Below are 21,582 nucleotides of genomic sequence, written 5' to 3'. Positions count from 1 at the left end.
CCGCCCACGGGGACCTTGGTCACCGTCCGATGCAGGCCCAGGGCTTTCTGGGGCCTGCCCTGGGGTTGGTCACTGGGCAGCCCCACCCTGCCATCCACACCCAGGGCTAAGCCCACAGATCCCGGCCTCGCCCAGCGCTCACCTGGGCCGGAGCTGCAGCCGGGCCTCCCAGCCCTTCCTGCCCGCGGCCCGGTGCCCCTCGTCCCAGGCCCAGCCTTCCGCAGAGCCGGCATGGTGGGTCCAGGCTCTGGGGTCACAGTGAGGGGAAGCTGCCCAACTCACAGGCGTGTGAGCGCCCCGTGCCCCATGGATGGTTCTCCAGGCCTCCTGGAGCCAGTGGTGCCACAGACACACACACACTGGCACACACGTGTGCACACTCCCATTCCTGTACACGCACGCTCCCTGCACGCTCACATGGGGTCATGGTGAGCTCCCGTTGCCCTTCACTGAAGGTCTGGGGACAAAGAAAAAGTTTGCGTGTAACAACCAGCACCTTAACCTTTACCCTTAGGTGTGTCTTTGGTCTGAAAGTGAAAGTGGAAGTGTTAGTCGCTCAGTCGTGTCTGACTCTGCGACCCCACGGACTGCAGCCCGCCAGGCTCCTCTGCCCATGGGAGTCTCCAGGCAAGAACCCTGGAGTGGGTAGCCATGTCCTCCTCCAGGGGATCTTCCCCACCCAGGCATTGAACCCAGGTCTCCCGCATTACAGGCTGATTCTTTACCAGCTGAGCCGCCAGGGAAGCCCTTTTTATTTACTTAGCCACATGGAACGTGACTTGTTAGCTCCCTGACCAGGGACCAAACCTGCGCCCCCTTTGGCAGTGGGGTGTCTTAACCTCTGGACTACCTGGGGATGCTTTACGTCCCTTTAAAACCAATGTTTTAAATCACAATGTGAACACTGGCCCACAGCAAATATTCAAACAGCACAAGTGAGTCCTCCACCCCGAGGCAGCCACTGTCTGTCCCTTATCTACGGGCCATGCCAACCTCAGACGCCTGCCCACGGGGCCTCCCGGGAGGCCCGCTGGGAGGGGCAGGTTCCCCGGGCGCTGCTTCCTGCCCCCCAGCCCTGCACCTGTCTCTCCTCTTATCTTCTCTTGGCTGCTGATGTGTCTTTTACCTTCGCTTTTGGATTCCTTTTCTTTTTCGGATCGTAGTGAAAATGCTCACAACATAAAGTTCACCACTGTCGCCAGCTTTAAGTGCGCAGCTCAGGGTCACGTTGTTTCTTTGTGCTGGGTCTTTGCTGTGTCATGTGGGACCCAGCTCCCAGATCAAGGAGCGAACCCTGGACCCCCCACCCTGGGGGCATGGAGTCTTACCACAGGACCCCCAGGGAAGTCCCGGGGTCACACGGCTGTGCAGCCACCATCACTGCAGGATTTCCGGAACCGTCTGCATCAAACACGACACTCCTGCCCCCCTACCCCCTTCCCCAGGCCCCGCCTTCTGTCTGTCTCTAGGTCCTGACGACCCCAGGACCACGTACAAGTGGAACCAGACAATATTTTTCTTTGCCTCTGGCTTCTCTCACTGAGCGTCTGTCCCAGGGTTCACCTCAAGGCAGAGTCAGGATTCCCTTCCCCGCTGAGGCTGAACACCCCGGGAATCTGTTTAGACTGTCCCCCTGGGGCTCTCTCCACCCAGGACAGGCCCTGCCGGCTCCCCTCCTCCTCCAGTGGGGCACCCAGGGAGGAGGCCTCCCCCAGACGCTGCAGAGCTCACACTGGTGGGCGCCAAGCAGGTGCGAGGTGACCGCCAGGCACGACAGGTGACTGTCACTCAGCCGCTCTGAGTGCCTGGCAGTGGCACGCGCGGGCCCTCTCGCATCCTCATCCCAGAGCAGACGGAAGGGTGGACAGACAGACGGACAGACAGACGGATGCACGGTCCTCAAGGCTAAGACCCTGGTGCCGGGGGCCCGCGCCCACCCGGAGGCCGGAGGTCGGGCCTGGCCTTTCCCCTGCACCTCCCGCGCGGCTCCTCACGCAGGGGCGCCCAAGGGCGCGCCTGACCCTGTCCTCGGGCCGCCCTCCAGGCCACAGGCGTGTACCAGGTTACCGGCTGCCCTGGATGCTCGCCCTGGTTCCGGGAATATTTGCATTTCCTCCGGGAGCCTTGGAGGCCTCAGGTGGGTGAGGACTGTGGGCAGGGAGCCGGGTCAGGCCGTGGTGGACTCGAGGTCGGTTCTGCCGGGGGCACGCCCAGCCCCGCCGCGCCCCGCCCCTCCCGCCCCGCCGCGCCCCGCCCCTCCCGCCCCGCCGCGCCCCGCCCCTCCCGCCCCGCCCCGCCCCGCCCCTCCCGCCCCGCCCCGCCCCGCCCCTCCCGCCCCGCCGCGCCCCGCCCCTCCCGCCCCGCCGCGCCCCGCCCCGCCCCGCCCCGCCCCGCCGCGCCCCGCCCCGCCCCTCCCGCCCCGCCGCGCCCCGCCCCGCCCCTCCCGCCCCGCCGCGCCCCGCCCCTCCCGCCCCGCCGCGCCCCGCCCCTCCCGCCACGCCGCGCCCCGCCCCTCCCGCCCCGCCGCGCCCCGCCCCGCCCCTCCCGCCCCGCCCCGCCGCGCCCCGCCCCTCCCGCCCCGCCGCGCCCCGCCCCGCCCGCCCCGCCGCGCCCCGCCCCTCCCGCCCCGCCGCGCCCCGCCCCTCCCGCCCCGCCGCGCCCCGCCCCTCCCGCCCCGCCGCGCCCCGCCCCGCCCCTCCCGCCCCGCCGCGCCCCGCCCCTCCCGCCCCGCCCCTCCCGCCCAGCCCCGCCCCGCCCCTCCCGCCCCGCCCCTCCCGCCCCGCCGCGCCCCGCCCCTCCCGCCCCGCCCCGCCCCTCCCGCCCCGCCGCGCCCCGCCCCTCCCGCCCCGCCGCGCCCCGCCCCTCCCGCCCCGCCGCGCCCCGCCCCTCCCGCCCCGCCGCGCCCCGCCCCTCCCGCCCCGCCGCGCCCCGCCCCTCTCGCCCCGCCGCGCCCCGCCCCACCCCACCTCCAGACCCCGCCCGCCGCCCTCCCTCGCCCCGCCCCGTCCCTCCAGACCCCGCCCAGCACCTCCCACCCCTCCGGCCCGGCTGCCGTCCAGGCACCGACTGTACCTCAGGGAGACAGAGAGCACGCCCCTCCCCTCCCCTCCCCTCCCGCCCCGCCCCCACCCTCCCCCGCCCCTCCCCAGACCCCGCCCAGCACCTCCCACCCCTCCGGCCCGGCTGCCGTCCAGGCGCCGACTGTACCTCAGGGAGACAGAGAGCACGCCCCTCCCCTCCCGCCCCGCCCCCACCCTCCCCCGCCCCTCCCCAGACCCCGCCCAGCACCTCCCACCCCTCCGGCCCGGCTGCCTTCCAGGCGCCGACTCTGCCTCAGGGAGACAGAGCGGCCTTTCAGGGCCGGGCGGGCCGGGAGCGCAGGAGCGGCTCTCCCCCAGCGAGCGGGTCGGGAGGGGCCTGGCAGGAGGCCCCGGATCCCCAGAGAAAGGCCTGCGTGTGAGGAGCCTCAGGCAGGACAAGCGGGCCCCTCAGGATGCCTGTCCTGCGCCCTGGGGCTGGGACGGGCCTGCTTCCTCGGGTGGCATCGGGGCCGTCCTGGGACCCGGGACCGCGTCCTCTCTGGGTCTCCGTGCGGCCGGCACTGACCGCTCCGTGGGCCGGGCTCCCGGACGTCCCCTCCAGGCGGTGGCGTGTACCGCTTAGCCCCCGGGGTTTCCGTCTTCTGAGGAGGGACGCGGGTGCTGGGACAGCCCCCGCCTTGGTAAGAGATAGGGACTCGCTGGGGGCAAAGCTCAGAGGAGACCTCAGGCCCCACTGCCAGCCCGAGCGCCTGCCCTGGTCACTTGGGTGAGCTCTGCCCTCTCCTCCTCCAAGGGGCGTGTGGGGGAGGAGGCGGCAAACAAGAAGCCCTTTCTCTGCCTCAGGGAAATGAACTCCCTCTGACGCGGGGTCTCATCGCAGGCTTCTTTCCTCTTTGTCAGCCCTGCCTGAGCCCCTGCCTGCCTCAGTTGGTGACCCCGCCCGGGGAGACGGTGATGGACAGGGAGGCATGGCGGGCTGCAGTCCACGGGGTGGCCATGAGTCAGACATAACTGAACACCTGAACAACAGCAGCCCGGGGACCCCACACCAGGGTCGGCCAGGGCCAGGCACTCTCAGGGACCCGTGGGTGACAGGCTCTGCTGCTCCTGGTCTGGCCGGTGGTCTTCAGGCTTCTACAACTGGACACCCGGATGGATAAATGTGTGTGCACTCAGTGATGTGTCTCTGTAAAACCTCCGCTTCGTGAGGCCCCATCAAGCTTGGAACAGGTCGGCCTCCCTTGTTGTCAACTTTGAAAGTTAAGTGTTGTCCCCAAATTAAGACCTAACATGCTGGACACCCCTGGTCCAGTGGTTGAGAATCTGCCTTCCAGGACAGGGGCTTGGGTTTGATCCTTGACCTGGGAACTAGATCCCACATGCAGTGGGGCTCTGGAGCCCTGGTGTCTCAACGAGATAAGAAAGACTTAAGGTGCTAAGGAAAGGCCTTACAAATGGCTGAGAAAAGAAGAAAAGCGAAAGGCAAGGGAGAAAGGGAAAAATATACCCAACTGAATGCAGAGTTCGAGAATAAAAAGGAGAGACAGGAAAGCCTTCCTAAGTGATCAGTGCAAACAAATAGAGGAAGACAATAAAATGAGAAAGACTAGAGATCTCTTCAGGAAAATTGGAGATACCAATTTTTGCAAGTTTGGGTACAATAAAGGACAGAAATGGCAAGGACCTAACAGAAGCAGAAGAGATTAAGAAATGGCAAGAATACACAGAAAAACTATAAAAAAAAGTCTCTTTTCTTCCATGTGCCAAATAGATGTCTCAACGCCCACTTTTTTGATTACTCCCGAGAGAAGTACTGTTAGCCCCGGGCCAGGAGGGACCTAAAGTCCAGTCTAGAGTCCTTTGCAGCCCCCACCCCTCCCCCTGCAGCCCCCAGGCTGTGCCCAAGCTGCTCTGCCCACAGGGTGCTGGCCTCAGAGACCTGCTGGCCGACTTGTGCAAGCCAGCCAGTGGCCAGGCAAGCCTGACTGAGTCCTGTTTCCCCGCAGGACTTCCTTCCAGGAGTTCTCAGGAAATTCATATGTATTTTTGAATCCCAAGAGAAATTGGTAAGACGGGAAAACAGATGATCATTCTCCTGGAAGAATTAGAGCTTACTAATCAACCCAGAGACGCTGCCAGCTGGGGAAGCCCCTGGAGTCACGTCACAGCTGGGAAAGGGGACGGCGGTGGGGGCAGGTTCTGGAACCGGCTGCATCACGTGGGAGAGGTCCACGCAGCCTCCCTGCGAGCCGCTGGCAGGGCGGAAGATGCCTGCAGGCTCGTGAGTCATTCCTGCCCACAAACTCCAGCACAGTCAGCATACAGGCACAGCGCTCCGTTCAAACCCTGCGGGACGTGCTGAGGAGCAGCGTCCTTGGGGCGGGGGTCCGGGTCTTCATCACGTTGTCCCGGACTTAATTTTCCTCCTTCAACAGAACTCCCTAAACATCCACAGTGACGAAGAGGGCCTGAGAAGTGTTGCAAGTATTTTAAGAGCAATAAAGGGGGCCTACCAAGTTGGCCAGAGCTGTTTTAACTCACAGAGAACGGTGCACTTACTATCATATCTTTTTAAAATAGCAAAGGGAACTTCCCGGTGCTTTCACTGCTTGGGGGCCTGGGTTCAGTCCCTGGTTGGGGAACTCAGATTCCGCAAGCCACCTAGGGCAGCCCAAACAGTAAATACATAAAGGAAACAGAAAAGCCACCAAACTTTATTTTCCTGAGAGGGGGAGCGGGCACTGAGTGCCATGTGGGATCTTAGTCCCCAGACCAGGGATGGAACACCAGGCCCCCTGCCCTTGAAGCCCAGAGCCTTAACTAACCACCGGACCATGGGAAGTCCCAGGCCCTCAAACTTTCAACACAACCTATCATAGGAAAATGATTCAGTCATTTTAAGCAATCAACATTAGAGACATGGAAATTCTCAGGTGTTTTGACCTCCCGCCCTGGACTCTCGGGGATGAAGACTGTCAGGAATTCGGGATGCTGGACGCCCCGCCCAGGGATGGTCCTTTCCCTGTGGTCATTGCTCCCTGCCCTCCTCAGCTGTATCAGGCCCTTGTTCATCTGACCACGCTTCGAGAACTCTGACCACACCCAGGGCGAGGCCCTGGGATGCAGAGTGACTGGCTGAGGGCCCTGCCCACCAGGAGTCATCAGAGAGACTGGGGCAGCTGCGAACGGGTAGCTCAAACTCCAGGCCCGGAGCGGGGTGGGGGCGGCAGCCAACAGTTTGGGAACAACAGCCCCCACCCCTGGGCTGGGTGGGGCTCCGACGCCCACCTGTGTGCCCAGCAGACCTGCAGCCACAATTAGAGACAATGCCATTAGGTCATGGAGTCTGGGGCCCCACCCAGCCGGGCAGCCCTGATTCACGTGGGGTGTGGCCGTCAGCAGCCCGAAGGGCACACTCAGGCAGTGGACCTCCCAGGGCAGCCCCTGTGGGGACACCCACGCAGGGGGCCTTGGCCCACCGAGGGGCAGGCCCGAGTGCGGCCCCCCACCGCCCCAGAGCCTGCTCTTCCCTTCGCCTGGTGCCCCCAGTACACGTTTATCCCCCGGACATGCAGATCGCGAGGGCAGCTTGCTCCCAGTGGTCCAGAGCAGACTGGCCCCACACCCCTCGGAAAGGCCAGGAAAACAGCTCGTGGATGGACGGCGGGCGCTGCCCACAGCGGTCTCCAGTGTTCACACGGGATGTGTGCAAGCGTGAATTCACGTCACCGAGTTAGGAAGCCTGGGGTGACATTCGAGGAGCGCTCACAGGCCGGGCACCAAGACACCGGTGGGGGTGGGATGAGGGTCGCTCCGGGCGAGTGGCCCCAGACGTCACGGCGCCTTGGAGGGGGCACAGTGTGCCCTGGGGAGAAGGCTGCCCAGGCACCAAGGCACCTCAGAGGATGGCGTTCGGCTCCCACCGGGCTCCCCAGGACAACGGGGCACACCACAGCCGGGTGCAGCCCAGCTGGTGGCCTCCATGCTACTGAAGGGTGACGAGCGGCCGACCCTCCCCCAGGACCACCCCCATCCTTGCGCGCTGTGCCCACCTCGTTTCTTGTTTGTAGACTCTCTGGCCCTTTGCCCCCAGGGCTGGGCTGGGCAGAGGGCAGAGTCCACCTGCCCTGAATCCTCTGTCCTGACCCCCAACCTTAGGCTCGGCCTGTTCCAGCGTCTGGACCTGTATCCAGTTGCCGTCTGTCCTCTGCCCCAGCAGGCCTGCCTCCTTCCCCCAGGCCCCAGCGTGACGGGAGGAGGCCCTGAAGATGCCTGGTGACCTGGAGGAGCTGGCGGTGGAGCTGGTCACCCTGGCCGCACCTCTGCCCACGCCAGCCTGTGGCCCCACTGTGCTCCCTGGGCGGGCTGCCAGAGCACACCCGGGAGGCCCAGGAGGGGGGATCCCACCCGTGCTGCGGGCCACTGTCCACTGTCAGCCGAGACCCCTTCCCGCTGGACGCCAGCTCGCAGGCCTGGGGACGGCTGTGACCTCCCCGGGGGGCCGTGACCTCTGGGGGCGGCTGTGACCTCCCTGGGGGGCCGTGACCTCTGGGGGCGGCTGTGACCTCCCCGGGGGGCCGTGACCTCTGGGGGCGGCTGTGACCTCCCTAGGGAGCCGTGACCTCCCTGTGGTAGCCATGACCTCCCTGGGGGGCCGTGACCTCTGGGGGCGGCTGTGACCTCCCTGTGGTAGCCATGACCTTCCTGGGGGGCCATGACCTCTGGAAGCAACTATGACCACCCTGGGGGGCTCTGACCTCTGGGGGTAGCTGTGACCTCTCTGGAGGGTCGTGACCTCCCTGTGGGGCTGTGACCTCTGGAGGGGGCATAATCTCTCTGGGGGAGCTGTGACCTCTGGGGGTAGCTGTGACCTCTCTGGGAGGTCATGACCTTCCTGGGGGGCTGCGACCTCTGGGGGTCGTGACCTCCTGGGGGGCTGTGACCTCTGGGGGCGCCGTGACCTCCCTCGGGGCTTTGACCTCTGGGGGCGGATGTGATCTTCCCACGTGGCTGGTGCCCGGGCACCCGGCACCCAGGTGCTCCATGCTGCCCGCTCGCCTGTGGTCAGTGTCCTGGTAGCTGAGCCGTGGGAGGCGGCGCTGGGCACTGCATGGCCTGGAAGCCCCTGCAGAAGGTGCGAGAAGCGACATTCTTCCCCACCCTGCAGGCCACCTGCACCTCCATGTGGGTTGGGCGTTTGCAGAGATGGCAGCACCTCAGGCAACCAATGCTTCTGCCGATGGTGTGAATAACTGAAGCTACGTCTTCAGTTACTTGAGACTAAGTGTACTCTGCAAACCCCGCAGCCCAGCCTGGCACCTCCCACGCACGGAAACTGAGCATGGATGCCCCCGGGGAGGGTATGGGTTGGTGGATGAGGGCAGAGGCCCGAGAGCAGGTGTCCCAGAGCCACTGACTTGCTCGGCTGCCCGCTCCTCACAGGGGCCTGGGCCGGGGGGTGTCTGGGCTCAGCGGGCGGGGCACAGCCATCGGGCCTCCCACCCACCTCGTGCTAGGGTCTTCCTGCCCCCACCGGCTGACGCCCCAGAATGTGCCCAGAGGGTGGCTGGCATCCCCTGGGGGCACACAGAGCCGCGGGTGCAGCGGGAGAGACAGGTGAGGGGGGCAGCAGGTGGTGACATGGGTGCTCAGCGCCCGAGACGGCAGGGACCCCGCGGCCCGCGGGGGTCTGGGGGGCCCCTGCGGCTGGGTCTTTAAGAAGCGCTGCCTCCAGGTGCCACCCTGGGGGCACCCGGGCAGGAAACATGTTCTTCAAGCTCCTCAGCGCTGAGGAGGCCCAGTCACCAAGCTGGCACGGGTGTCACCCGAGTGACCTGGGCAGCTGCCCCCGGACCAGTGTCGACAGCCGTGCTGACCTCGGTGTCCCTGCCCAGTGCGTCACCAAACGGCTCCGCGCCCCAGGGAGACCCTGGAGGACCAGCGGGTGCTTTCCGTGCCGGGCTTTGCCCCTGCCCTGCAGACGTGTGGCATGCTCAGAACAGCTGCCTCCAGACACCCTCTCCCCCAGCGGTCTCTGCACGGCTGCCTCCTGGCCCTCAGGTTTCACGCTTTAGCCTAGCCGACCCCGAGCAAGCTTCTTGACCTGAGAGGGACCCAGGGTTGCCTCCTCCCTCCACACCCGCCCTGCGGTCCTTCAGGGGACCAGCCCACCACGAGGATGGGATGCAGATGCCCCAGCAATCCAGGAGCGGCTCGGGAGGAAGGCCCCCAGCTGAGACAGGCGACAAGGCCTTCCAGGCTGCTGTGGCCCGCAGTCGCGAATGGCAGTTGTCCTAGCTGCTCAGCTGGCGTCAGACCTAAGCGAGTCCTGCGGGTCCACCTCTGTGCCAGGCAGTGTGCAGAGCGGGGTTCAGGCAGCTGTGGATGGGGTCGGGGAATTCTCTTCGTATTTTTATCAAATTAAAGAATCAACGGACTCTTTGTACCGTGTGCACGTGCAACTCTGATTGAACAAAAGCAGCAGCTAAAATCGCCACGGACGACGGAGGGAGGGACGTGGGGTCGGGTGGGAAGGCAGGGTCCCTGAGGAGCCCGCCCTGAGCACTGGGCCCTGGGGCTTGCCGGCAGGGAGGGCCTGTGACCCAGAAAACACGCCCAGCAGAGGGAGGGGCTGAGGAAAGACTTAAACCCAAAAACCACCAGCAGGCAGAGCAGGAAAGGACACCGAGCTGCATTCTGCACTCCCGCCGCAGGGGGCTTGGGTTCCATCCCTGGATGGGGAACGAAGACCCCACAAGCTCAGGGCTGCCTGTGGTGGGCTGGGCGGCCCCAGAGGGCATCGTGTCCCGAATGTGGTGAAGTGGCGGCCAGGGCAGGGCCAGCGCACGCAGGGGGGGGCCCGTCCACAGAGCAGGGAAGGGTGGGTGTGGGGAGACGAGATGCTGCCCTGGTCTGTCCCGTCAGTCCTGCGTGCTTCCCCTGGGCTGAGGGCCCCCTCCCCTCAGGAACCCTCCCCTTCTGTGTGTGTGTGTGTGTGTGTGTGTGTACAAGTGCGCACATACACAGGTCTGGGTCTGGCTGCGCAGCCTCAGCGCCCCCTGCCGGCCTCATGGGGAGAGGGCTCAGCGGGCGCGGGGTCCCAGGGAAAGGAGGGCCGAGGGGTGGAGAGGCAGCCGGGCAGGCCTGTGCCTGCCAGACACCACAGCAGCAGTGCTGCCTGCACGTCCTGGGTGCCCGGCATCACCCCCAAAGCGCGGCACGTGTGAGGCTCCCACTCTGGCACTCAGCAGCCCCAGGTGTGGCCCGGCCCTGCCCACGCTGTGGGCTCCCCTCTCCCGGGGCACACAGGTGCAACGTCTGTGCACGGACGCCAGGTGGCTCAGCCGCGGCCGACTCTGCGACCCCACGGACTGTAGCCCCTGGGGTTCTCCAGACAAGAAGACTGGAGTGGGCGACGATCTCCTCCTCCAGGGGACCTTCCCGACCCAGGGATCAAACATATCTCTCGAGTCCTGCACTGGAAAGTGGGTTCTTTACCACTGGTGCCACCTGGGAAGCCCATGAGATGCCCCCCAAACCCTGGGCACTGGGCCTCAGGTGGCACGCCCAAGCCACACAGCTCCTGGCAGGGACCCTGAAAGGACCGTCCTGCCGCACGCCACCCCCAACCCCCGGGCCCTAACCTGCACCCTTCCCACGATGGCCCAGCCCCGAGGGTTTGGGGGGTCAGGCCTGGGGGACCCTGGGTGGTGGGTGGGCACGGGGGAGGGGGACGGGCCCACGAGGTCTGGACGTGGGGCCTCAGACACTCATGTCGGGACAGGCCAGCCTCTTCTCCAGGTGACACGTCACGACAAATGACTTTCCATCTGACCCATGAAAGGTAATAGCCCATCAATGTCTCAGCACACTCATTTCAAGGGCGCTGGCCCCCGTGTGCCCGTCTCCCGCCCCTCGCCTCTCCTGGCTGCCTACACAGCGCTCAGGGCTGGGGCCCAGCCTCCCGCCGTCCCGAGGGCGCTGGTGGGAGGCAGACAGCAGCCCCACGCGCTCCCAGAGGTGTGGTCACTCAGAGAAACGAGGCGCTGAAGGCTGCCTCTTCTGCTTGTCGCCGCAGAGGAAAAGGGGATGGTGTTGCCTAGGGTGACAATGTTACAGCCGAGGTGCAAACGGCAAAATGTGACGTCTGCTGCCTGTGACATCAAACTGCTTAAGTTAAAACACGGTTCTATAATCGTGTTCCTAAACGCTGACATCACAAGCTTATTTACAGCCCTCATCAAAGCTGTGTCTCCCTCCTGTGAAGACAAAGCCCAGGGTCCCCGCTCTCCGACGGAGACCCTCCCTGAGCTGCAAAGGCCTAAAGGGAAGCAGGAGTCGCCAGAGGAGCCGTCCGGCTCGTGGAGGCACAAGGGAAACCGACGAAGCCCAGATGCTCAGGGACCCGGTTCACAGCAGGGCAGCTCCACCTGAGATGCTGCGTGTGGCCCCAGGGGAAGGAGCCGGGCGGGGCTGCTCCCTGTGGGGTGGATGCCGCCTCTGAAATGCTCCCTGCAAGACAGGCTAAGCGAACTCAATCTTCACCTTGCTCCCTTTTTTCTTGGTAAAAGTGCAAATCCTTGTTGAATTTCTTTTGGTTACCAAAAACAGGTGCTGAAGAGGGTCTGTCTTAGTGGGGGGGAGACCGGTATTTAATTGTCCCCGTTTCACAGAAAGGCCTGAGTACTTTGCACCTCAGCTTACCTAAGAGCTCGCCGAGTTTCCTGGAAGCAGAGGCCTCCGGCGGGCCATGGCTCTCCGGGGCGCCAGGGGCTCCTGGCCAGCCCCGCCTCCTTCCTCTCAGCCCTCTCCTGACTCCCCACCTGTGCCTGCTGGTCACCGGCCTCGGCCGTCCGCTCTGGCCACCACTGCGATGCCGGGAAGGAGCCTTTGGAAGCCCACAGCGGGCTCGGCGACTCACCTTGTCTGAGGAGTGGATGTTAACTCCTCCCAGGACAAACTCCGGGGACGTCTGCTATTCCGTGTGGCAGATGAGGCTGTGTGATCCGGGACACCCTTCACTTCGCTACTGGAAGCCTTTCAGACCTGGAGCAGAGGAACTCGGGACAGGTGACTAAGACACCAGCGGAATACTAGCAAGGCTCCAGTTCCAGGCCTTCAGCTTCTATCTTTCTGCGTCGCGGTATGCCTTCAGCTGTTCTCCCTGGCACAAGCACACACACACCAGCAGGAAGCAGGAAGCCAGGACGGCCAGGAGACGGCAGACAGGATGATGGAGAAGGGCGAGCCTTACTTGAGCGCTTCTTCTCAGTAATGTGATGCCAAGCCCTCGGGACCTGGCAAGGTGGCAGCGGTCCCTGGCGAGCCTGGCTCTCCCCAGGGCCTGAGCTGGAGGGGCTGCTGCAGGTCTGCCTTCTCGAAGCCTCACTTAGGGCGTTTCAGATGCCAGGCGTCACTGTCTGGTGTACCAGATTCTGAACACAGCCTGTTATTACCCTGTCTCAACTGATGACATTTAAACAATGTGATAAACTGATGTTTAGAAGCCGTGGCTTTACTAGGGCAGAACGGAACCAATCACAATGATTTGGGGTATGAGTCCAACACAAACTTGGGAAAAAAATTTAATGCAAATATTTAGCCATTGGAACATACAAATAAATAAATAAGCTCAGATTAGCCGAGGAAGAAAATCCAAGTAAAGAGTAACTGCCCATTTCTCTTCAGTCCCAGATATTCCACTTCCGAAATAATGATAATATACAAATCAATTAATAAGGTATAGAACATCCAACATAATATGACCTAAAATAAAAAAATAAAACCAAGGACAAACCCTAATTATTTTATTTCTGTATATCAAGACTACAAATAGCATTTAAACACTTAATTTATTCTTCAAATTAAGAAATTATACATTTTGTTTTGATAATGGTCACTGTCTTAAAAGTGTCATTCGGCTCCCCCACATTTAAAAGGATATTGCTAATTGTGGCCCGTCCCCCACGTCAGCCCAGAGCTCCAGTGACAGCGAGCACCGGCCAGCGCCTGCGTCCTCCGGCGACGCTCTCAGACGCTCCTCTCGCCAGGTCCTGATAAAGTGCCGAATCCCGAGGACCGCCCCGCCCCGCCCCGGGCGCCCGCCCCCTGCAACGCAGCACCCAGAGGCGAGGGGGCGGGGCCCGGGCCGCAGTGCAAAGGCGCAGCGCCACTTTGGTTCAAGTGACTCGGGAGGGGCTGCGGGCCTCCTCCCCAAGCATCGCTCACCGCGGGTCGCACACGCGCAGGAGCAGGACGGAGCCCCCCCTCCCCCCACACCCCAAAAGCTCTCCAGGCACGAGGTGGAGACAGAAAGGAAGAGAGTGAAGGACCCGCCTCACACACACCCACACACAGGAATGCCCAAACCATCACGATGCAGGTCAGCGGCAGACTGGAAACAAGCATGCTAGTCCCGATCTGGGGAGATGGCTTAAAAACACAAATAAAATATTACCATTGTTATCTATTTTCCAACCTAACCACTTTGGGAAAAGGCAGCAGGAAAAAAAAAAAAAAAGCCTGTAGTTTTAACAATGAGGCTTGTAAACAATTCAACCACACGAGAAGCAGTGGCCCACGTTTCCCCAGAGGCCCGAGTCTCTGGAGACCAGAGCCAGGTCGGAGCAGCGGCCTCCTCCCCAGGTGCCAGGTCACCAGCTTGGGGGGCTCATCCGCAGCACAGCCAAAGCTTCATCTTTGGTTAATTTCACTGAGTTGCCACCAGCCTTAAAACTGTGCTCTTCTTGGCAAAATTACTATATTAGCCACGTGGCATGTAACATTTGTTATTTTAAGTTATTTGAAAAGCAACGTCCATCTAAATACGTGAGCACAACTTAATAAATCACTTAAAAATGCAGGAAGGGGTGGCGGAGAGGGACCCGGGAGAGCTGGGAGTCCAGCTCGAGCGCCCTGCTGGCTGGGGGCGCACGGAGGCCAGGCCGTCTCCGCAGGGGGTGGGCCACGGCCACGGGTCAGCTCAGCTCGAAGCCCGCGGCGCACTCGATGGCGTACAGGAGCTTGCTCCGCAGCAGCGCCTCATCCTGGAACTCGGGGAGCTTCAGCAGGTTCATGCAGGTGCTGGCGGTGGGCAGCCGCTCCAGGTCGGAGCCCCCGTTGTGGATGCAGAATGCGGGGTACAGCTCCTGCAAGACAGCGGGCGCACGAGCGGTCACCAAGCACAGCCTGCAGGGAGCCTGTCAGACGCGCACAGACGCAATGGCTATTCTCGTCTATCCCCTTGGGGACACCCGCTTTCTCACTGCCCTCAAACTTGGCTCCAAATTTCTACCCAATATCGTGTCTGGGCTCCAGGCATTAAAAGGACAGAAGCAGCGTGAATACATGGAGCAGAGAGTCCTTCTGGTGAAAAGGCCTCTAAAGCTTTTATCTTTTTGCCTTTTAAAAATAAGTTTAAAATTTTAAAAGGTACAGTGTAAAGAGCTGAATGCATAAATAAACCTCTTTGCTGAAAACATGGGAAGGGCCTTCTCCAAGTGAACCACAAAGGGACCCGGGAGCAGGGTGCGGCGGCAGTGTCAGTCAAGGAGAAAAGGCGGTCCCTCTAAACACGGGATGATGGGTGCTGGGGCCCACTTACAGAGGGCGGTGTTCCCAGAGCCCTAGAACCACAGGGACCGTCCTGGCGGGCCAGTGGTTAAGGCATGAGCTCCCAGTGAAGGGGACGGGGGTTCAAACTCTGATTGGGGAACCAAGATCCCATGCGGCGTGGCCAAAAAAAGAAGGCAGGGGGAGAAATCTTAAATGGTTTTCAGAAATGTCACCGTAAATTACCGGTACTGTTGTTCTGAAATCACAGTAGTGTTACATATAACTATTATGTGAGAATTACATTTAACTTATTGTAGGATCCTATAATTTACTAGAGCAAGCAAATGAACTATTAATAATAGGAGCCAAGATTAATCACTGGTCAAGAGAGATCCAAATATACAATCAAAGAAATAAAAACCTCTCACCCCTGAATGTCAGCTGGAAAAAGTGGTGTGAACTTTGATGAATTTTTCTCTCAAGAAGACAGCGCCCACGTCCTAGCTCTGTGCACTGGAAAGGCCTGGACACAGTAACCTCCGGTGACAACGAGCACACCAAGGGCCCAGCCCTGCCCTCTACCAACCTGGTCTCCAGGAAAGGAACCAGGGCCTCTTGGAAAACATATGATCCCGACATGGGCCAGGAGATGTCAAGTAAGAGTCACTATCCCGTCACATCAGGAAGCAAGAAGTCTCCCACAGCTGCTTGGGACCTATTTACAGACCCAGAGCCCACCGCCCAGCCGCGGATGGGACACGGAAGATCAAAGGGAGGGGGTGCCATGGGCGGAAGCACAGCAAACGCTAGAGGGTCAGAACGACAGGAAAACTAAAATGGACTAGCTGTCCTGAAAAAGCCAGCTGCCCCTCAATAACTGGTAGATGAGGACCAGCCCAGACCTACTCCATCTTTTCTGTAGCAGCACTCCTCAGGGTAACCTAAGAGCTGATGAGAAAAAATAGTCTTTCTTTACGGAGAAATCAGCTCAGAAAGGAAGAAAGGATGCATCAGAACATGGGCGCTTTGGGGCCAGTGAAGAATGGTCTGGGCAGGGACCGTGCACACGGGGTGGTCCAGCTCCTTGGCGCCAGGACGCCCACAGCGGGGCCAGGCAGAGCAGTTGCAGGCATTGTTCTCTCTCATAACTAACCACAACTCTCAACTTTCTATAATGAAAACGTTAATTTTGTTACAAGGAAAAACACGAACAGTGTAAAAAAAAAATTACCTACTAACCACTGCCGAGGAAAACAGAACAAGACTGGAGTGCCGCTCCTGCCCAGCCGCGGCCTCGGGGCACCGGTCACACGGCGGGTGCCTGAGCAGCCGAGCGCGTGTCTCGGCTGGACCCCGCCACGTGTGAGCTGAGCGCGGCACACACGCCACGCTGCGGCCAACGCTGAGTGTGGGCGCGGCACACACGCGGCTCTGCCCTATCTCTGTGCTCCTCCGCTGGCAAACGGAAACCGCACCTCCTCAGCGACCTCTGTGGCAGGCAGCATGTGCTAGAACCACTGTCTTTCCTCTAATTATACTTTACCTGCCACTTCAAATATGTTTCAGTAGAAAACCAAAAGAGGAAAAGAAAGAATATCTGCTGCATTTATTACTTAGCACCCTGAAGATGCTGAGGGAAGCGATTTCCTCAAATGCCTGAACATACTAAAAACACCGCATCTGGAAACAGAAGGACCACTGTACACACAGTCAGTGCTCAACTGGAAGTCTGAAATACATTTTGCAGATATGCGCCACATTTTACTGTTTCCTTCATAATGCTAATTAAATTTCCTACTTGGAGTCTCAGAACCTAAAAAATGAAGTTCTTCACTGAAATCTGAGTCAAGGGCACCACTCTGTGCATATTTAAGCAGAGTACAACGGGAATTTGCATTAATTCAGAGTGAGAAAAACATCAATTTATTATGAGGCCTGATGGCAACTGAACAATTTTCTACAGCACTTTAATGACTTCTGTGTCTGTAACAGTCACATTTGTTAAGCATATTAAGCTTTAATTAGCTTCAGCAGATGCTGCTCTTCTCAGCAAACTGGCCAGGAGCAGAGGCCTAACTTCCAGATTACGTGTGGCCACCCTGGCTGCTGAGGGTGCTTCAGCCAAGATACGCTCTCTGCTTTCAAGCCTGAGTCTGCCATCCCGCCAGCAGGCACCCTGAGCGAACTGGGGAGCACACACATCACAGTGGTTTACCCAAATCTGGAGTCTAAGGATGACGTCAAAAGCACCGGAAAACGCTTATCCTCACACTTAATATGATTTCGATCACTGGAAAAACCCCTGAAATAGGATGACTATTTCATGGCTTCCAGAAAATTATTTTTCATGGTATAATGATAACTCAACCATGCTTATACGGGACCATCAACAGGCGACCAGAGAGTTTCAACCGCAATTCTACTCGGGACAGGAAACGCTAATGCGACTCCCGCAGCTTTCCCAGCCCCAAACCTCCGACATGCCGACCGGCTCCTCCACTGGCCAGAGCATCCAGACTCTTCCAGCCAGACTCCCCGTTTCTACCGGGGCAAATGCCTCCCACTCAGCTCTCTGATGGAGCAGGCCCTCTAAATCTCCCTTCTTGAAACCACACACTCAGTTTTCTTCCAGGTTTAGTGTGGTTTTTGAAACTGGAAGACTATAAGCTTTGTCTAAAACTATATGCTTTGTCTCTCCTTATAAATGTTACTGACAAAATTACCTAATCATACTAAAATCTTAATATATAAGGATTTAACTCATGTAACTGTTTATATCACTAGACAATAAAAACTTCTGATCGATGGAAAGCCTTTTATATTAACTCCATTTAAATGAGCCACTGGGCACATTTCATCTGCATTCTTCCTGCTCTTTAAATCCTTCCTACACAGCAAGATTTCCAGACTTCACTACAAGCCTGCTGCTGCTGCTGCTGCTAAGTTGCTTCAGTCGTTTCTGACTCTGTGCGACCCCTTAGACGGCAGCCCACCAGGCTCCTCTGTCCCCGGGATGCTCCAGGCAAGAACGCTGGAGTGGCTTGCCATTTCCTTCTCCAGTGCATGAAAGGGAAAAGTGAGAGTGGGGCCGCTCAGCCGTCTAATACCTGCGTCTCCTCTCTGCGTGCTCACCGCTCTGGCGCTTCAGCCTGCTCTCATTTCTACGCTTTCTGCTTTGTGCCTGTCCACATTAACTTTGTGCTCTACTACCTGGTAAACGCAGTTGGCACTGGCTGTCCTGTTTTGCAGGCTTTATTTCCTCCCTCTGAGAACTTGGAAGACAGAAGGGACATCAGCTCTGCCAGCACCACTGAGCAGCGTTACTCATGATCGCTTACACTCACCTTGCTACCCACTGCTCCCCCACCTCCTGTGGAGACAGAATCACCGCACCCTCGCCACAGCTTGCGCCCCATGTCTCCACATCCCCGTTCCAGTCCTTTATTTCATCTGGCTTCATCAGGCCTTAAGTCTTAGCAGCACGCGGGAGCCTTTGTTGCAGCACACGGGCTTAGCTGCCTTCGGGCACGTGGGGTCTTGGCTCCCCAATCAGGGATGGAACCCTTGGGCCCTGCATTGCAAGGCGGATTCTCAACCACTGGACTACCAGGGACGTTCCCACTGCTCTAGTCCTGGGACACTCTTTGGGACACTGTATTAAGCTATTAATGTCAATTAAAAAAAATTTTAAAGTGTAATTCACATACTATAATATTTACTCATTTAAATGTAGTTTAAATTCAACTTCAGAATGCTGCCATCTCTCCCCCAAAGTCCTCCATTTCCACCCCTTTAAAGACGTTTTGTGTAAAATGAACCACACAACCTCCTGTGTCTCACTCCATTCACTGACCACAACGTTCTCAACGTTCACACACAGGGCATCTGTATCAGCAATCCATTCCATTTAATTTTTGAATACACCCCACTGCCTGGACAGACCACACTCTCTTTCTCCATGACCAGCTGTGGGCTGCTGCAGTTCTGTGAACGCTGTGTGAACATGTGAGGGTGTCTGTCTTGAGTACACGTGTCCTGAGGGTGGAACTGCTCCACTGCACAGAGGGACATTCTCAGCTAACGTGACTGGACCGCTGAAGACAGCACAGACTGGAGGCAACCGGCCACTAAACACAACGTGTGGCTTCAACTGACTCCAGACCAGGAAGCACGAGGTCCACGGAGGACGCCGCGGGGCTGGAGGCACTGCCGGCGCCCTCGACGCCTGAGGGCGGGTGGAAACAGGCGGCTGGCCCCCTCCTCGAGCTGATTCAGGGGGTCTGGCTGAGCCCTGGCAGCGTTTGCCTGTGACAAGTTCTCAGGTGATGCTGGAGCCGCTGGTCTCAGGTCCACACTTGTGAACCAGAGGGCTAGGTAATCTCCGTCTATCACCGCACACTCCTCATCTTTGATAATTTAACTGTGGCTGTTAAGAGAGACTGGTGTTGCAAGAAAAATGTGCAGGAGCACGGTATTTTCTACTTACTCCCAAATGATTCCGAAAAGAAATGCATGAGTACAGAATGAGGAAACAAATGTGACTCAACGTTAACAGCTGGTCGACGTGGGCTGGGAAGTCCTCTATTCAATTGTTGCACCTCTTCTATACGTTGTGAGTGATTTCAAAGTAAAATAACTAACACATAGCTCATCAATGAAAAGTTACTGGAGGGCGGAGAGTTACTGGAGGACGACTGTCAACCTGTGAGCCTCACAAGCACACCCAAGGTACATGCTCCCCTAACTCGGCATTACGTCACGTTATGCACAACCACTGTCTTTCTCTTTACTAAACCTAGCTTCGTTTCTTTTACTATGAGTAAGGAAAATCCAAGCTGTCCCATGACCAATCTCAGCTGATAAGAATATCCAGTCAATTTATGAGACCAACGGGAACTGCCAGCAACAACACAGCAAGGCCAAGGAACGTGAAATGAGATGGCAGGGAGCACTAAGGAAAGGCCAACTTCTGCTCTATCACTCCTGGCAACAGACCCACGAGCACGTGGAGCCCGCGTCCTCTTCAGCTGGGAAGGGAGGCCAGCCTGCGCTGCACAGACCCCAGGACAGGTGACGGGCGTCAGGGTCAGCCTGCCCGCTGCAGCGTCTGCTCACGCTTAAGCCTCGTCACAGCGACACCCCAGCAATACGTCAGGACTGTGAACGCAGGAAAAAAAACAAATAAGACCAGCTCCAGGTACACAGAGAACAGCTAATCCTTCAGTGACCAAGTTGAAACACTGGATTAATGAGGCTATAGACACAGTGAAAAGTAACAGCCTGGTGCTGTGACCGCTGCAGTAAACACTGTTCCCTGAAAACGATGTGCGCGCCCTGGCTCACTTGGCCCCTACTGCCCCCCCACCCCACTCCCCACCGCTGGGCCCCGAGCTTGGGTACCTTAAACCCCAAGAGAGGGGGCCGGGAGCAGCTGGTCACAAACTTCAGCAGTTTGCGCTTCTCCTCATCCGTGAAGCCCTCCACGACTCTCCAGAAGACCTTGATCACGGGGTGCTCAGCAGAGTAGCCTCCTAGGACACAGAGGAAGACATCTTCAGGAAAAACAAGGTCAGCGCAGAATCGGGGCTCTCCCAAAGGCACCGGAGCAGCTCCTCTCCGTCGTGCCGGGCCAGGGAGGGGCAGAGGCTTGCGGCTCAAAGCCGACCCTGTCCTGGGGGGCGATGGGCAAGGATGCAGGGGACAGAAGGGCAAAGCACCGGAGCCAGAGTGAGGACCAAGCACGACGGGCTCTGGCAGGAAAGCGTGCTGCCAGGATCGGCGCCTCCAGAGCTCCGCGAGGAGCTGGGCTTCGGCTTCGGCTTCGGCTGGGGAGCAAGCCCCACAGAACACAGGGCTCGCGCGACAGCCACGCACCCAGAAATGGTGGACTCACGGGGTTTTTATAGAGCGAGTCACTCCACCAACACATCTTGGTATGTAAATTTATCACCCATCCTTCTGACAACAAGGTACAGACCATGGATACCAACCAACCCCAGCACGCGATTAGACCAACGCTCTGAAGAGTAATGTCTGCTACTTACAACTTTTAATCTAGTTAAGTGCTTCCTAAAACTAAAATAATTGCTATATATTGTTCCCTCACTGTTAATATACTACAGAAATATCATCAATAAAGTATCTTAAGTGTATTAATTGGCAACAAAATGAATATGGTAATATTTTAAATCTATTTACTGGAATAGGAACAGTTAAGATCGTTAAAGGTAAATGCTATCAGTGCAGACAGGATAATGCAAACAGGACAAGACCAATTCTGGGCAAGGAAAGGCTGGACTGGTGGGGAGGACAATGAGACCTTAGGCATCACCTCCCTGGACAGAAGCATCAGAGTTCCAATTTAGAGAAATACAAATGAGTAATTACCGAAAGGGGAGATGCAAGCACATGTCTACATACAGATCCGTTTCCAAAGCCTTCTCAAAAGTGACCCTAGAGGAAAGGTGGGGTGATAGCCCTCAACAGAACAGAGGGCTCCGGGTAGATGAGTCTGGACAGGTTTTGTTAGTTGTGGTAAAAGACACACCATAACACCTACCATTTAGGCCACTTTCAGCTGTGTGACCCCACGCACACTGCCGGGCAGCCACCAGTGCCCTCTCCAACCCAACACTCCCATCATCCCAGGCAGACACGCCTCCGACCACGAGGCAGGACTGCCCATGCTCTTCCTAGCCCCTGGTGACTCCAGGCCAGCATCGCGGAACTTGCCTCTTCGAGGTATTTCACGTAAGGTGAGCCCTACAGTATACATCCTCTGCGCCTGTCATCATTTCATTTATCATAATGCTTTCAAGAGTTCATCCACCCTGAAGCGTGTACTTGAGCGTCATTGCTTTAGACTTAGTTACAGTCCCACCCTATGTCTATAGCACACTTACTTATCCATCATCTCAGCGGATACTGTGGTTATTTCCGGTTTCTGGCTCTTGTGAACAATGTCTCGTGAACACAGGTGTTTTGGCCC

The 21,582-nt window shown here is 58.7% G+C and overlaps 1 protein-coding gene across 3 annotated transcripts in view; it reads right to left on the bottom strand.

Moving 5' to 3' along the window:
* Positions 1-12,607: 12,607 nt before the first annotated feature.
* UBE3C (ubiquitin protein ligase E3C) overlaps positions 12,608-21,582 on the bottom strand; it is a 114,268-nt gene continuing 105,293 nt past the window's right edge. For all 3 annotated transcript variants that reach the window (XM_052638499.1, XM_052638501.1, XM_052638500.1), the window contains exons 22-23: positions 19,995-20,125; positions 12,608-14,188 (exon numbers count right to left, since the gene is read on the bottom strand). In XM_052638499.1, coding sequence (XP_052494459.1) covers positions 14,018-14,188; positions 19,995-20,125 — 302 coding nt within the window. In that variant the 3' untranslated portion in view covers positions 12,608-14,017. The remainder of the gene's footprint in view (positions 14,189-19,994; positions 20,126-21,582) is intronic.

This window comes from Budorcas taxicolor, chromosome 4 (genome assembly GCF_023091745.1).
Source record: "Budorcas taxicolor isolate Tak-1 chromosome 4, Takin1.1, whole genome shotgun sequence".
NCBI lineage: Eukaryota > Metazoa > Chordata > Mammalia > Artiodactyla > Bovidae > Budorcas > Budorcas taxicolor.
The sequence above is the reverse complement of the archived record's forward strand: the minus strand, read 5'-3'. Positions and strand labels throughout refer to the sequence as shown.